The sequence below is a fragment of the Topomyia yanbarensis genome, chromosome 1 (assembly GCF_030247195.1).
Source record: "Topomyia yanbarensis strain Yona2022 chromosome 1, ASM3024719v1, whole genome shotgun sequence".
In the NCBI taxonomy this organism is placed as follows: Eukaryota; Metazoa; Arthropoda; class Insecta; order Diptera; family Culicidae; genus Topomyia; species Topomyia yanbarensis.
This window is the reverse complement of record NC_080670.1, coordinates 137,523,921-137,540,314: the sequence shown is the minus strand read 5'-3', so window position 1 is coordinate 137,540,314 and position 16,394 is coordinate 137,523,921. Positions and strand designations below refer to the sequence as shown.

The window sequence follows — 16,394 nt, the reverse complement described above, 5'->3', positions numbered from 1 at the left end:
ATCCATGAGACGTTTCTGATCAGCTGATTATTTCTTGTTTACTTATTCTGACGTTACTCCGAGGGGTGCGACGTCCGACAATATCGTTGACTCGATCCAACATCAAACGAATTGGACTAACAAAGTTATTTGTCGGACGAGTTTTTCTGTTCGCAGGAGTAGACTTGTTGACAGAACCCACCGCTGAATTGTCAAACAAACGTCTAATGGATTGCCTAACTGTGCAAAATCTTACCTACACACTTAATTTTTTCTGCCGAATCTCAGCTTTTTTCGCAACTTTTGCCGAAATCTCAACTCAACTCAGAAAACAATTTTTTGACTGAGATCAGTAGATACAGAACACTAGATTAGGATTGTCGCTGGCATCAGTGGTAGGAACGTCATTGTTTTGATTCCGGTATATACCTGTCACATGGGCCAAATAAAAAAACAAAAAATAATCCTCTATCGTCGTTTCATAGCGACTAATCATTTTATATTTATTTTATTCACCACTTCATTTACCGCGTTGCCAAGAACTTAAGTGAAAATATTCAAAGCAGTGCTGCCCAAACGCACATTTTAAGTCCCACCATTCTTGCTGAGGTGAAAAAAATATTCAACATTCTTGCATATTTCAAATTTTAAAAAATCATTAAAAAATCATGATAGCTCCTAAAAATTTCATTTTTACGGAAATGTTCTTATCAATGTGTAATCTTTCGATTAAAAATAAGAAAAACAGGTGTTAGGTCGGAGGAGAAAGGTCTATTGCACTGAAAGACGTGGATTTTTGTGGAGAATTCAGAAATATGAAAAAAATGAAATTTGACTAAAGTGGCGCTTACGTCACTTTTGCATACAAGGGCAGTACAATGGTATCTTAACACTACGGCTGCCGAGGATAGTGAAAATCGTGGGTTTCGCAGGCGAAGTGTCACTAACGGTGGAGGTATCGGTGACGATGTGAGAACTTCGAGCACGCCCGAATAGAAATGTACAGTAACAAAACCTTGATTTTCACTGTGACAGTACAGTATTTTTACAATAATTTACAGTAAGTTTTAGTGTTATGCTACAATACAAAAACAATAAACTTTAACATTTTTATAGTAAATTTCAATGTAAAATAGACTTTTACAGTGAAAAAGGGGGGTGGTTATGTATCTTAACATTAAAAAAATCAGTGTTTCTCCATACATTTTTTTCTCGAAAACAGTAAAATTTAATGTGAATGCACTGTATCAGTTTTTTGCTGAACAGTGAAATTTATTGTTACATGAAATTTTATTGTAAATCTACTGTGAGAACTTGGCATCGAACAATGTTGAAACAGTAATAACTATAATATTTATTACTTTATGATTGTTTGTAGGGTAAATGCTATTGTAAAATTCTATCCGGGCGTGGTCTTCGTATGTCCTATGTTCGAAGTGATGCACAGAGATGCTCGAATCGGGAGAGTCGTACATCAACCCGAATAATGTCGTCTAAAGGCCCTAGTATAAAGGTACGCAAAGAGCCTGCAGAAAGTGAAACCGAAAAAAGTCTACCTATCGAGCAAAATTAGAATTCAACTTTGCTGCAGAGGTATCAGAGATGGATTCCAATTGTGCTCGATAGGTAGGCTTTTTTTGACTTCACTCTTTGCGCAACTGTTCTCTATAGACTGTGATGTCGTCTACAGAATGATAAGCGAAGTCAACACAGGGAACGAGTTCAACAGAGTGGTGACATAGATGGCGTGATGGACAGCGAACAACGTTTTCGGAAGAGCAATTTCCGTCGGGAAACTCCGCAGGAGTAGGATACATCCACCGCCGAGGACTAGTCAAGTAGACCGCGATAGACCACCGGGTATATGTCGTCTGGGCGTCAACGAAACCAAAGAAGAATCGGTATCGCCGAAGAACTCTCCGTTAGCGTAAGCTAGATCCGAGAACAAGGCTGAGTAGATCGTGACGAGACACCACCAGTCGCGAGTCATCGGGGCACCAGCAAACCAGATGCGTTGCTCCAACGGAATCGCTGGACCGACCTCAGCACCAGGCTGGTTGGCTGGTTTCGGAAGAACTCTCGCCAGGGAATTCTCTGTCGAGTAAGCTAGGTCCATCGTCGGGACCAAGCCGAGTATTTCTCGAACAAGTCGGGATCGAGGCAGTAGCACGATAAGGGAGTCCAAGGGTTTAAAGCAGTTGCGGGGCTGATGTAGAAGACGATGCTGGGTCAATAGGCCGAAGGTCATTCGGCCGAAGGGCATAAGGCCAAATGGTCATAAGTGAGTTAGGGAAATAATTAGAAATTTTAAGAGAATATAGAACCAAATAGAAAAGTAAGAAAAGTGGAAGAGGGTGAGACAAAATGGTAGAGAATAAATATGAAAGAAGAAAATTGGATTGTTTCCCTTCCACAAGACTTTATAATGCATGATTGATTAAATTGTCATAGAACAGATTATTTTGATTACAGACAGATTTGATTTGCTTAGCATCCTTCTACCTAATGGCCAGACAATGTCGCCGACGTAATGTAAAAAATAAATTATAATAGCGCCTAACGTGGCTACCGCACATCGCTTCAATCCGTGTGCTCGGAACTCAAATAAAAAAAAAATTTTGTGATATCCAGACAATGGAAAAAATACGAGATTCGTTCAATCGAGATACGAAAATATAGCTCATACCGAGAAGCCCCGAAAGCTGAACGGGATAAGCTTCGGTTCCCTTTCCCTTCTCTCTATTAAGTATCCGACCTAAAGGCCATTCGACTCGATGATCATTCGGCCTAATGTCCATTCGACCTAATGACCATTCGGCCTAATGACCTTCGGCATAACGTCCCTCGGCCGGACACCGTCTTCAAGTATCCCACTGAGAAGTCCAAAAAATTGTTTCAAAATCGTTCAACACGGGTCCAACGATGGACGTTCGTTGAACGGTTATTTGGACGATGTCCAAATCGGTCCAACGAACGTCCTTCATTGGACGATTTTGAAACCAACCGTTCTTAGAGGGATTACATCTATGAAATCGACAAAAAATTAACTTTTTCGGTAAAATATATTATAAAAACTGCGAGACTGGCAGCCATGCAAACCTACCAGCTACTAAAAGTAATTAATGTGGTTTTTGTTTGAGGCGAAACTGAGTCAGTTCCTAACCCCAACTGCTGTCAAAATGTATGAACTGACAGCGGTTGGGGTTAGAACCTGACTCAGTTTTAGGTTCAAGCGAAATCGCCATAAGTTTTACACCAACCGACATAACCCCACAAAATGAGCCGGATGAACTTCGTTTGACAATTCTCGGTGGTTTGTTTACATGGAACTTACGTGAGTTCGAATGTAACAGATGAGCACCCGTTGCACTCGCACTCATGCAACTGACAAAGTAAACAAACCACCGAGAATTGTCAAATATGAACTTCATTCATTATGAGTTCATTCGTGTCGTCATCTCGTAGAACTCAATAAGAAGTTTGTTGTTGACACTTTCCAATGTCAATAATCTGTCACGTCAAAGGAGTTGCACTTTTGATTCATCCCAGTAAAGTTCAGCCGAAAATGAACTGGAATTCTGGCTGGTTCCAGTTCGTACACGGGCTCCAGTGACACAACCGATTCTAACTAGAATCGGTTGTGTCACTGGAGTCCGTGTACGAACTGGAACCAGCCAGAATTCTGGTTCATTTCCGGCTGAGCTTAACTGGGATCATACTTTCATACTGTGCAATTCGATTTGGTGGGAACTAGGCAATCCATGAGACGTTTCTGATCAGCTGATTATTTCTTGTTTACTTATTCTGACGTTACTCCGAGGGGTGCGACGTCCGACAATATCGTTGACTCGATCCAACATCAAACGAATTGGACTAACAAAGTTATTTGTCGGACGAGTTTTTCTGTTCGCAGGAGTAGACTTGTTGACAGAACCCACCGCTGAATTGTCAAACAAACGTCTAATGGATTGCCTAACTGTGCAAAATCTTACCTACACACTTAATTTTTTCTGCCGAATCTCAGCTTTTTTCGCAACTTTTGCCGAAATCTCAACTCAACTCAGAAAACAATTTTTTGACTGAGATCAGTAGATACAGAACACTAGATTAGGATTGTCGCTGGCATCAGTGGTAGGAACGTCATTGTTTTGATTCCGGTATATACCTGTCACATGGGCCAAATAAAAAAACAAAAAATAATCCTCTATCGTCGTTTCATAGCGACTAATCATTTTATGTTTCTTTTGACCAGCAACACAATGGCCATTCTTGGCTGATGTATTTTCACTAATTAGAATGCACAAATTGTCTAAACCTGTACTGAATTTTGACGAATTTTTATTTCCTTGTGCGGTATATACAAACTCTTTCATTTCATAACAATAACAGTCGAAAATTTACACCGAGAAAATTCGTTATATTGAATATATCGATTTCACACATAATTTGTAGTATCACATAAAAATTATCTGCCACGCATAGATATCATGTGAAAACTAATTAAATTAGAATAGTATGCCACATAGAAATTTGTTTCATAATAGATATCACATCATTTTTCTGTTTGCCTATCGTTTATTCTGCTGTAAATTTTATGCATTGGACATTTTCGGTGTTGAATGCATAAAAATCACGGCAAAATAAACGAGACTGAAATGAAAAAGGTAAACTCGGCAATTTACTAATTTGAAGTTCAACTAAACGGTTTGTGGTTTATAAGAAGGCCATATTTTCTGCGTGTACCAAAAGTGTGGACCAAAGACTTTTACTGGAGAAACTTTCGATACTTTGACAGATATATACCAAAAGCAAAACAAATATGTTCCGAGACAAAAACAATGGAAACGCCAGCGACAACCCTAATCTAGTGTTCTGTACTAGGGGCAGATCACTCTAAGAATGTATAACAAATTTGCATCAAATTAAAAAAAATGCATTTAATTTCCATTTTTGCATTAGCTTGGCACTCCCTCGCAGAAAAGTTTTGTTTAACAAACGTCCTACGCTGATCCACTTTGTTCGACGTTTTGTTAAATGTAGGGCTAGTTTTTCTGTAGGGTTTTGACGTCTTACATGCAGCGCAAACCACATTGTAGGCAACGCAAAAACATTGCACGCAACGCAAAATACATTATGAATTTCTATTTTGATGGAAATAAATGCATTTAATTTCGCTGATTTTTAAAAATGCATCACAAGTGATCTGCCCCTAGGTTCTGTATCTACTCTGAGGGTGCTTACAGAGTGGCGGCGAGAAGCTGAGCTGGGGCTGGTACTGACATTAGAGTGCGAGATGCGAGAAACCTGCTTGCAGCATATTAAATGAAGCCTGTCAGAGTGAATGCGGGCAGTCGGCGCCGATCCGCTCGGCTTTCACTCTGACATCACCCATTTGGTTTGCAGCAAGCAGGTTTCTCGCATCTCGCATTCTAATGTCAGTTCCAGCGCCAGCTCAGCTTCTCGTTGCCACTCTGTAAGCACCCTGAGATCATACCATTGTAAACGTGACGTTTCGAAGCGGATACTCGGGAAATATTTCACCAAAAATCAGCTAACAAATCTCATTTTACTGAGATATCAGTTTCTAAATTTGCTGATTACACGGCTGTTGGGAAATTGCCGAGCCGAATTGAGTGTGTAATACTATTTAACCTATTTGCTGAGACAAGGGACATGGTTGGTATGACTAGCAAATGGTTTTTGGGTAGGTAGAGAATTTTTATCTGTGTTTCGGGTTTGTTTCAATAGTTTTTACCGCAAGCAACTTGAATAGGTAAACTTTATTAGTCATGAGCTCGTTTTGACTTTGTCTCTTCAGAAACCGACACTGACTTTTTGTCGGAATAGATTAGCGCCGGATTTCTGTTCACATTTGTTTATTTGTTGTACCGTCACCAACAGACCCCTTGGCTCCAATGCACAGTTGTCAGAAACGCCAAAAACGTGAACTTAATTCACTAGAGACCAAACCATCGAATATATTAACAGGGTGTCTTTGGACAAATTGTTCGTATGGATGTTCCCTATAAACTGATAACAATTGAAATTAGGCATGGCTTACTATGATCAAACTAAAAAAAAACTTTTTATACTGACGAGGTAGAAAGTTGGTGTCTTCGACAAAGTTTTAGAAATGCTCATAGTGAAAAATTTTGTTGAAGAATTTGAGCTTGTAGGATTAAAGGTTATCGATTTATAAGGCGTTTTCTGTGGCAACCCCCTTAAATATAGTTTTTTTATATAATTTTTTTCATTAAGACTTCTCGGGCAAACTATGTTCAAGAAAAATGTGTAGTTATCAAAGTTATATAATATTGTCGAAGACTGTATGTAAAAATACTCATTCGTTTCAAAGTTATTGAGGATTTTTACACCAACTTCAACTACGTATAAGATAGAAAGGTGCAAACCAAAATTCACGAACAGGCACTTTTTTGACTGTCTAAACTATGCACAATAAAGCTAAGAAGGTTTGGTTCATGGCACTCTAGAACCCTATGAATAGGGTAAGCTTACTTTATCATGTTTTTTAACTTTTTCCATACAAAAATCAGCAAAAAAATTTCCGTCAAATTTAGTAATTAATGGTATGACATCCTTTTGTAAGCATTAAATTCATTATGACATGTCTATTTGAGTATATAGTAGTTTGGGATCTCCAAAGATATTAAAAACTTCACATTTTAGCTACCACGTTTATAAAATCTGAAATATTCAGGTATAAGTGAAAATAATACTTGTAATTGAATATCAAACCAAGGATTTCAAAAACTGTGGCAAAAAACTTCATTTTTTTGCTCCCTTTAAAAATTATCTCAAAAATTCAACATAAGGGTTAGGTATTTTTAACATAGAATGTGTATGCAAAGTTTGAAAAAAGTCGGTTAAGTAGTTTTTGAATGGCAGATAACACCGCAAATCATGTTTTTACCAGAGACGTTCTACAAAAAACTTCGTCACCAAGTCGTTTGTCGCTTTTGCATCGAAAAATTACAGAATGTTATTGAAATGTTACACTATAATGCACGAAAGTTTTGATCAATTCGCTTCACGCAAAATTCTAAAAAAATCGCAAAAAAAAACGTTTTTTTTTATGCTGAAACCCTAACCCCCATCGGCCCTTACGTATTACCGCGAATCGCCAATAAACTTTGAAAGACGTGCGAGATTAAGAACGGGATAGCAACATGCTGATACTAGAGTCTGAGGTATTATAGAGTTCCGTACAGAGTAATGCGATACACTGCCTAAAACAATGTCCTCTTCTTTGTTTCTGGCACCCACAGTTTTTGATGTGACTTTGAGTGACTTCTACCGAGTTACACAATAAATTAATATGGAGTGAACTGAAAACTTATTTCGTGGCTTATAGCACTTTATTCATAATACTCTTCCATGTAATTTATTTTACATTTTTTGTTGCTTAATCGATTGAAATATTTCGCCAGGATGTTATTTTTATCAACCCTAATACTTTTCTTACAGTTTACCGAAAGAATAATGTTTGTGCACTTTGCACGATAGGTAGCCATCTAACTGTTCAATAGGTCGATTTGGATTCACTCTGTACGAGCCTTTAACATAAACAACACCTTTGGCTGATACTTCAAAAAAGCACTGTTTATGAGTGACTTAGTGAAATGTTATATTGAACACGTTTTTATAATGTCCTCCGTTTTAATTCCACTATGTTACAAAAAATGCAAAATGCACTTTAAAATCACACAGCCTTCATTAGTGAACAGCTTAAAAATACCGCTTACCATCAACATTTTCTGCTTGTGTCTTTTCGCAGAGTATAAGATCCACGTTGTATAAAGCAGCATTATCAACACTGGGACGATTACCCCAGCTACAACAGCCGTACGCCTTATCCACGCTTGATATAATCCCAAGAATATGAGGAAAATGGCCGCACACACTGCTATTATCCTGCCGTTAGCTTTTCTTTCTTCCTGAAATAATTTATAAAAATTTGTTATTGTAAGACTATCAGCACCGATGCGTAAGCAAATGCGTGTGTATTTTGATTACGCCAAACGATAATATTGTATTTAGACACCCGTTTTCGCACCGGTCGTTGGTAAATAGGTTGCCAAAATAATAATCTGTTTTTACACCGGTAGTTGTTATTATAGTTACGTTACATTTTTTTCAATCATGCAATAAAACAATCGTTTTTTTTAATGATATGGACTTTACTCAGTGAAAAAAATGTTGCTAGAAAGAAAATACATTTATTTATTGAATTAAATAAAATCATTTCAGTAACAAACATCATTCAAAATATTTTTGTGCAATGATTGTAAAATTAGTCAAACTGGAAATGTTTATTGAGATTAAAAGTTAATTATTGTTTCAATGAAAAAAATGCTCATTCCATTAATTTTGCCGTTTGAAGCAAGTAATAAACATTGTATTATTGAATTGAATAAGACATTTTTTTCATATATGCTAAAATTTTCTATGTAATAACAATTCTGAGAAATGTTATGGGTTCGGGACGGACGACGAATTCTATTAACTAATGTTAGCCCAGAAGTTATTGTCTGAAGCACATACTACGCGGCCGCCCTGAATCAGGAGTGCAATGAAGAGGTTCTCATGCTAGATATTACAAACAGACTTGCGGAGAAGGAACCTTTACGACCATTCAACGATTGTTTTGCGGAAACAGTTTATACGAACGATCAGTTTCGAATACGCTTTCGTTTTTATGTATTTCGAAGCCTTTGAAGAGGAGCTAATACTATATTGAAAAGCCACTATATTGAAAACCCATGGGTAAAGTTCAATCGGAAATTCTGGTTGGTTCTGATTCGTATTCCGGCTGCAGTGACATAATCGATTCTAACAAGAATCTGTTGTGTCACTGCACGGTAAACAAAAACTTTACCCATTTATGCATTCGAATTGCCCATTTTCGGAAGTTCTTCGAGTTGTCAAAAAATGGATATTTTGGCGTAGGACTACGTCTGTGTTTTCGATATGGGGGTGCACTCTGCAAAAATGGTATGTAACGAAAAGTGGTCCAATTTTAAACGATAAATTTTCAAATTTTTTGCCCAAATCGCCCCGAAATACTTCTAAGAATAGATTCACCCAAAGATTTTTGATATCATAGCATTAAACAATTAAATAATATACAACCTTGTCAAAATATCGCGCATTAACACACAGAAGATAGCGCTTCCCAAGCCCTGTACGACAGATTGGTGTACCTAGCGCGCAACGCTTCTATGAATGACGTCATCATCGACTATTTAAAGAACGGACTTGGCCAGACACGCTCAGTGCCCTGTTGAACGGCTGGCGAAGCAGATTACTGCGCTGTGTTTTTTACAGTGTAGCTGAGCTAGAAGTCCGTTACACTAGCTGTGGAGGGACGCTAGCCTGTGTCGTCCAACAGGCGACCGCTCCAACTGCTTCCTAAATGCCGCTGTAATGTTGCCAGTAAATTTTTGGTTTAACTAGCACATGTATTTGCTATTTGCGCTTGAAATTAAGTAAAGTAGTGGTAGTAATAAGCTTCCCATTTTGGTTTAAACGCGAGGACAATTAGGTAATACTTTCATGGAAATATTTAAGAGATGGCACTGCTTCAGTGGTGGCTATGGTGAATTTAAATGTATGGGAAAGATATTAAAACTTGGGATTTTGGAGAAACTATAATATTGTGGTTGTAAAATGAATACACATTTGATGCAGAAAAAATATGGGAACAGTTTGTAGAAGTTTATTTAGATACTTACTTGAAAATTTTCATATAAAATCTAAAAAAACTGTTTGCGTCCATACATTTTACTCATTGGTTTCCACCAAGAAAAGTTGAAACTCTTTCTCTCACAACTCTCTGTTTCACTCGTTTTGACAGCAGATTCCCTGCTCATCGCATTCGGAATGTTTTCCTTTAGAATTTAAGCGCAAATGTAACAACCGATTCGAAAACCGATTCATTCAGGATGGGTTGTTACCTTCGGTTGGAATTCCATCATAAATCAGCCCATATTCCAAATCTCATTACGAATGTAATTTACTGGGATGAGGATATTTTATGGTACGGACATCTATGTGTCGTCATAAAGAAGCTCTAGTTTCATGTATATTGCCGCAAGATGTTTAAAATATGGAAAAGCGCACCCTATCAAATAACGTAAGCAGAAACGACATAAACTATTCAATTTTTAAAACAGGATTTGATTAATTAGTTTAGCTCATCCAAGCAATTTTATCAATTCTGTAATTTAAAAGGAATTTCACGGAACTTGATGAATTTGGCCCCACTTGCACAATTGGTATAATCAACCTGCACAAAGTGTTGCATAACGCAGGGCTGTTTTTTGTAACAAAATGTGTTATCATTCAGCCCTTCGCTATGCAAAATCACGATATTATGGGCTAAGCGCGGCCGTTCCTTTCAATCGGGAAAGGCCGCGTGGAATTTTGGTGAAATGCACTAATAGTGTCGTGGTGGTACTAGTTCTCTCTTTCGCTCTACCCATCATCATCAGCGTTGACTCATTTTGCATTGTACGCGGTACAATGAACACGTTAAGCAAAGTCATTATTTTCTAACTAATAAGTGCATGAGATATTACAATCACCTTATGTTTCTTGTTAGACATGTTTTGTACATATCTGGTAAAAATACTTCGTCATAAACACATTTTTTCTAACATGATTCTTGATTTCTAAACATGTCCAAAAATGAGACATGTTTATAGCGAGTGGGTAAAATGAACATGTGGCGGTGGTAAAATGAACAGCGTCTGGTGACCTGCAAAATGTCCTGTATGTATGCAATGCGCAGCGTTGGAAAGCATTTTCCGATCAATACTAATATCCCAACAAATCATGAGCTTTGCATACACACAGGGCATTTTGCAGGCCAAAAAAAAAAATTGTCACGGAAGAATTGAATTTTCATGACGTAATATTAACCATTTTACAATCCTGTGGCATCGAAACACATCTACAAACTTGGGGTTATTCATGGGTGTTTGAACTTTTAGGATCTGTTTGAGAGCAACTAGAAAGCTTGTTCTATACATGAGATGTAATTATATTTTCTAAAATTTGATTTTTCTTCACCGGTCCGGGTGTTTTTTCCCACACACTAAGTATTAAGAAAATAAATATTTTACATTAAGTAGTATAGTCCTACGTCTACAGTTCGTGCAACCCCATAGGGCTGCCCCTTGTAGTTTTTTTGTTTCTAACAATGAGTACTTTTTATCCATTCCACAACTACTCGATGAGATAATGCCATTGGGTATATTGATCTTAATAATGGGTGAGAAATCCTTAAGAATTTTTTCAACCTTAGTTAACCTGCAAACTAAGGATCGTAGCGGAACATGCAAACTATTGGCGTGTATCTGAGTCCGTGACGGAAACGGAACATTTCGCCAATGCTCCGAAAACAACGGCTGTTTATACTACTGAGGATATTGCATAATATGCGCCAGTTCGTCATTTTTTGAGCAGCCAAAAGATCCAGTCATCAAAAATATATCCAGTTGGCGGTTTTGTTTTGTTTAGTAGTTTTAGAATGGGATGTCTATCTAGATTCCTATATTTTTATAAGGAGATTATAATGTGAAATGAAAATTATTTTGTTTTTGTTTTTAAATTCATTTATTTGCTATTCATTTTGCTGACTTTTATAAGCAGAAAACATAGTAGAAATAATGATGTCCATAGAACAGTCTTATCACAGAGAACAGACGTCCATCTTCAGCATTCAACTTGTGTAAAATCTCTAACGGTTTCGAAGGTAGTTTGGATATCTAAACCAGGTGCGCTACTGTCGTCATATTTTTTTGTGGCTGAGTGCGACAGAATTGACAGCGGTTATTCCTCTACCCAGTCAAACTAGTCCGAAACCGATTCGGACTTCCAGCATGAATTCCAGCTCAAATGCGTCAACCGATAGAGTCAGAATCGGTTGTTTTCTTTGAGCAAGATTCCATGCTGAATCCATCCAGGATTTCGAACCGGTTCCAGAATCGATTTGACGGATAGTTGGGATAGGTTGGTGTGGCGGCGCTAGTGTTTTTAGTATATTAATTCAAATGTTTACACACGTTTTTTAAATATTTTTGTTCGATCATGGATGTCTGTTCTCTGTGGTCTTATGAAATTCATCACATGAATGAATGCCATAAGTTTTTTATTTATGGATATTATTGTGCATTTATATAAAAAATAGAACATGGCTGATATTTTTCGAGCGTTTTTAGCAGACAAAAAATCAACAGTAAAAATCAACCTTGAGAGGATATTAGGTTTTACACAGGAGGGTGTCACTCTTGTCATCCGCTATGGAAATATACGGACTTTGACAGTAGTCAACATATGATGGGCCTAGCTGCATCTAGGCCCACGTCGCCCATGCAATAGCATTGGGTTGTTTAGATTTCAACAAAGGCAGATGTTGGCTAGGACAAAATGGCTGCCTAGCAGGAGGCTGGTTTTACACCAACCGATATAACCCCACAAAATGAGCCGGCTGAACTTCGTTTGGCAATTCTCGGTGGTTTGTTTACAATTTACATGGGAGTTACGTGAGTTTGAATGTAACAGATGGGCACCCGTTGCACTCGAACTCATGCAACTGATAAAGTAAACAACCCACCGAGAATTGTCAAACATGAACGTCACTCCCCATGAGTTCATTCGTCATCTTGTAGAACTCAATTCGGGACAAATGAACCACCAAGTGTAGGTCCCTTCAGAAGATTGAAGAGAAAATTCTCATTAAATATTAAAATTTGTACATAATGAGCTACACTTCGTCAATATTGCCTGGGAAACTGGGCTTAGATAACTGGGAAACTGGACTTGATAACTGAATGATAATGATTGTTACTTCTCAAATGATTTTGATAATTATAAAATACGCGTCATACACTAATTATATGCACAACTTTTTCCATTTCAAATCATCGGATATCTTCTGTAAAAATCATAACCATGTAAACTGATTTAATGCCTGCAGATCACTCTAAGAATGTATAACAAATTTGCATCAAATTAGAAAAAATGCATTTAATTTCCATTTTTGCATCAGCTTTGCACTCCCTCGCAGAAAAGTTTGTTTAACAAACGTCCTACGCTGATCTACTTTGTTCGACGTTTTGTTAAATGTCCCAGTTAAGCTCAGCCGGAATTGAACTGGAATTCTGGCTGGTTCCAGTTCGTACACGGGCTCCAGTGACACAACCGATTCTAACTAGAATCGGTTGTGTCACTGGAGCCGGAATACGAACTGGAACCAGTCAGAATTCCGGTTCATTTCCGGCTGAGCTTAACTGGGGTAGGGCTAGTTTTTCTGTATAGGGTTTTGACGTCTTACACGCAACGTAAACAACATTGCACGCAACGCAAAAACATTGCACGCAACGCAAAATACACTGAAAATCAAAGTTACCTATTTTTTGGGTTAAATTTGCTCACTGGCCCAGTTAAACTCAGCCGGAAATGAACTGGATTTCCGGCTGGTTCCAGTTCGTATTCCGGCTCCAGTGACACAACCGATTCTAGTTAGAATCGGTTGTGTCACTGGAGCCGGAATACGAACTGGAACCAGCCGGAATTCCAGTTCATTTCCGGCTGAACTTTACTGGGGGAAAGTTTATACATGGGCAACCCAAAATTAGGTAGAAATTTGAACATGGCGATTACCCATAATTTGAGTTGGTCGCTGTGAACTTCGTGTTGGGTAGGAATTGAATAATGACGTCTACTCAAATTCAAGTTCATCGCTTTGTACTTATATTTTGGGTAGTCCATTTCAAACAAAGTAGTAGGTAATGTTTTTGACAGCCATTGTTATTGTTGTGAATCAAATTGCATGAAGTGGCTCTGGAAAAGAATGGTAATTATAATGCATAATGCAATAATTTCAACTAAAATTAATGATTAATTTATTTCAGCCTAGAAACTTACACTCAGGCAAAAAATACAGCGAATTTCACATGAATATCGTATAATTTTTAGCCACAAGCAGCACGTATGTAAATCATAAGATTATCTTATGAAACGGCATTTATTTGGTCAAATCGGTTTGCTATGATTTCATGTTCCATAAGGCATCTTTGAATTATCATAAGACAATATCATACATTTCTCTTATGTTTATGAGAATCATAAGATGCTCGTATGAAACTCGAACGACTGACATATGCAATAAATTGTAAAATGTAAAGGTAATCATACAAGTCGTATGTTTTCCATATTAATCTTATGAAATCATAGTTTTGTTACTTTTCTAGTCATCATAAGATGAATCTTATGAATTTCGCTATGCATTTTGCCTTAGCGTAGGATAAAGCAATTAGCGCTGGATCTAAAACATGAGTCGGTGAGTACTGAAACGTTGTTTATTTTTTGCTTGTGGGTTCATGTTGAGTTGCTCATAGTACTTAAATAGCGGCCACCGCATCATTCCGAAACCCGATCGGACCTCGAAAGACACATTGAACTCATGATGGGACGTTGATGATTCATATTTTTTGGAAATGTCTGAAATGCATATCGCTAGAGTTAAAATAGAATATAACTATTAGAGGGCAATGGCAGCGGCTAGCGGTGATTAAATATTTTCTCGTTCTTACATATGATGGGCCCATTAGATTGACATTTGTTGCCCCTGACACACGCAGGTTAAAGTAATTAGTAACAATAGCAGCTACAAAGCGATACAGTTTGGCAATTATATGCCAAATGTTCCAGGCTGCAACAATTCTAATTCGAGTCTATTGATCAAAAGCAGGCAAAAACCTCAAGCGGTGTGAATTTAGTAAACGGGGTAATTCTAAAAGATGCGACGAAATGTTGAATGATAAAAGGTCGAATATAGCAAATGATTGAAAATAACAAAGGTTCCAATGTTACTAAAAGGTTTAATGAAACAAAAGTTTAAAATTTAAAAAAACAGAATAATGTATTATCACCGTTATGACGTGTCACCTCGCCTAGTTTGGTGAGGTGAGAGCGAAAAAGCGATCACCGCAGTCACTTAGGTGACTATAGTCACCCAAGGTGACAGAAGTCACCTGGCAGAGCGATTCCAATAATCATTTTGAGTGACGACGGTCACCGTAAGATGGGAAAAAGTGACTAAATGCACGAAAAAGAATTATCTATGTTTAATTCCACAAATTATTTCTTCACTTTTAATCAAGATAAAATTTTCATTTTAAATCAAGGAATTTATTAAACTAAAATGGATTTTTGGGTTGGATCAACCAAAATATCTATTACATTAATCTTACAGGTTTTGTTATCTGTGTTTTTCGAAGATCAACCAAATTATTGTTTATTTCAAATAAATCAGTGATTGAAGCATAAACATGCGTCTGATTGATTCCAAAAGTCTTCCTGTATTAGTTCGACAATCCTTGCTGGATTGAAACAAAGAGATAAAAGTTTGTTCTAACTAATAAGAACGTTGTTTACACGTGCGACAAACAATCGAATTCTGAAGCGATCGAAAGTAATTTGTTTTTGATGCGTTACATCGAAAACAAAATCCCAAAGAAAATATACTCTCCAGCGATTTGTTGGATTCAATAGCAACAAAGGTCAAGTTGGCATTACTGCCGGATTCGTTGAGTCGTTCGAAGTTGATATCAAGCGAGCATTTGACCGAGGAACTAACTGAGCAAAAGCATCCCGCGGAAGTAATGGTCTTACGCGAGTAGGCCGTCGCTATGCCGAAGGTTCTAAACATAACAAAATTCTTCAGTGGTAAGTTACTTATCATTTAGTCTTGCGCAATGAGTTGAGAACAATTTATTCATTTGAAGGTACAACGAATGCTACGAAAAATCTGCTGTTGGATTTTTCGACGCATCAAAGAATAGAACAGAGACGATCGCATCCATAGAGTCTTGTTTGCTTTCAACTTCATTTTATAGAATAACTCTGCAGAAGACACAGTTCTAGTAGTACGAGATATTCGTCAGGCTACAGCGACAGTGGCGATGTTTTCTCACGCTTAAATAGTCCTTATAGATGCTACTGAAATTGGCCCAGAATAAGTGAATTCTGCAGATGAACAGGAGACACTCGATAGTGTCACGGAAAATATACCGATTGTTACTACTGAAGTTGATGCGAATGTACCAGGTGAAGGAGCGATGGTTGAAATTATATGCCCTGCAACCAATATAATTACATTTTGCAACAAAATTGGTGTTGACTCAACATTTCAAAACCATTATTTTGAACGTTTCTTATATTTAAAACAACGAAATGTACAATTTGAATTGATAAAATAGTTTTTTTTCATTTCAATGTTTGATATGTATTGATACAAATATTTGTATTGTTTAAAGCAACCAAACGGACTTATTGAAACAACAAATTTGTATTTTTGTTTCGATTGTTGTTATGATTAGATCAATAAA

The 16,394-nt window shown here is 37.4% G+C and overlaps 1 protein-coding gene across 1 annotated transcript in view; it reads right to left on the bottom strand.

Annotated features, from left to right (window-relative positions):
- The window catches only part of LOC131692186 (uncharacterized), a 131,901-nt gene that overhangs the window by 28,446 nt on the left and 87,061 nt on the right, over positions 1–16,394 (bottom strand). Inside the window, exon 2 of the mRNA XM_058979104.1 lies at positions 7,743–7,934. Coding sequence (XP_058835087.1) covers positions 7,743–7,934 — 192 coding nt within the window. The remainder of the gene's footprint in view (positions 1–7,742; positions 7,935–16,394) is intronic.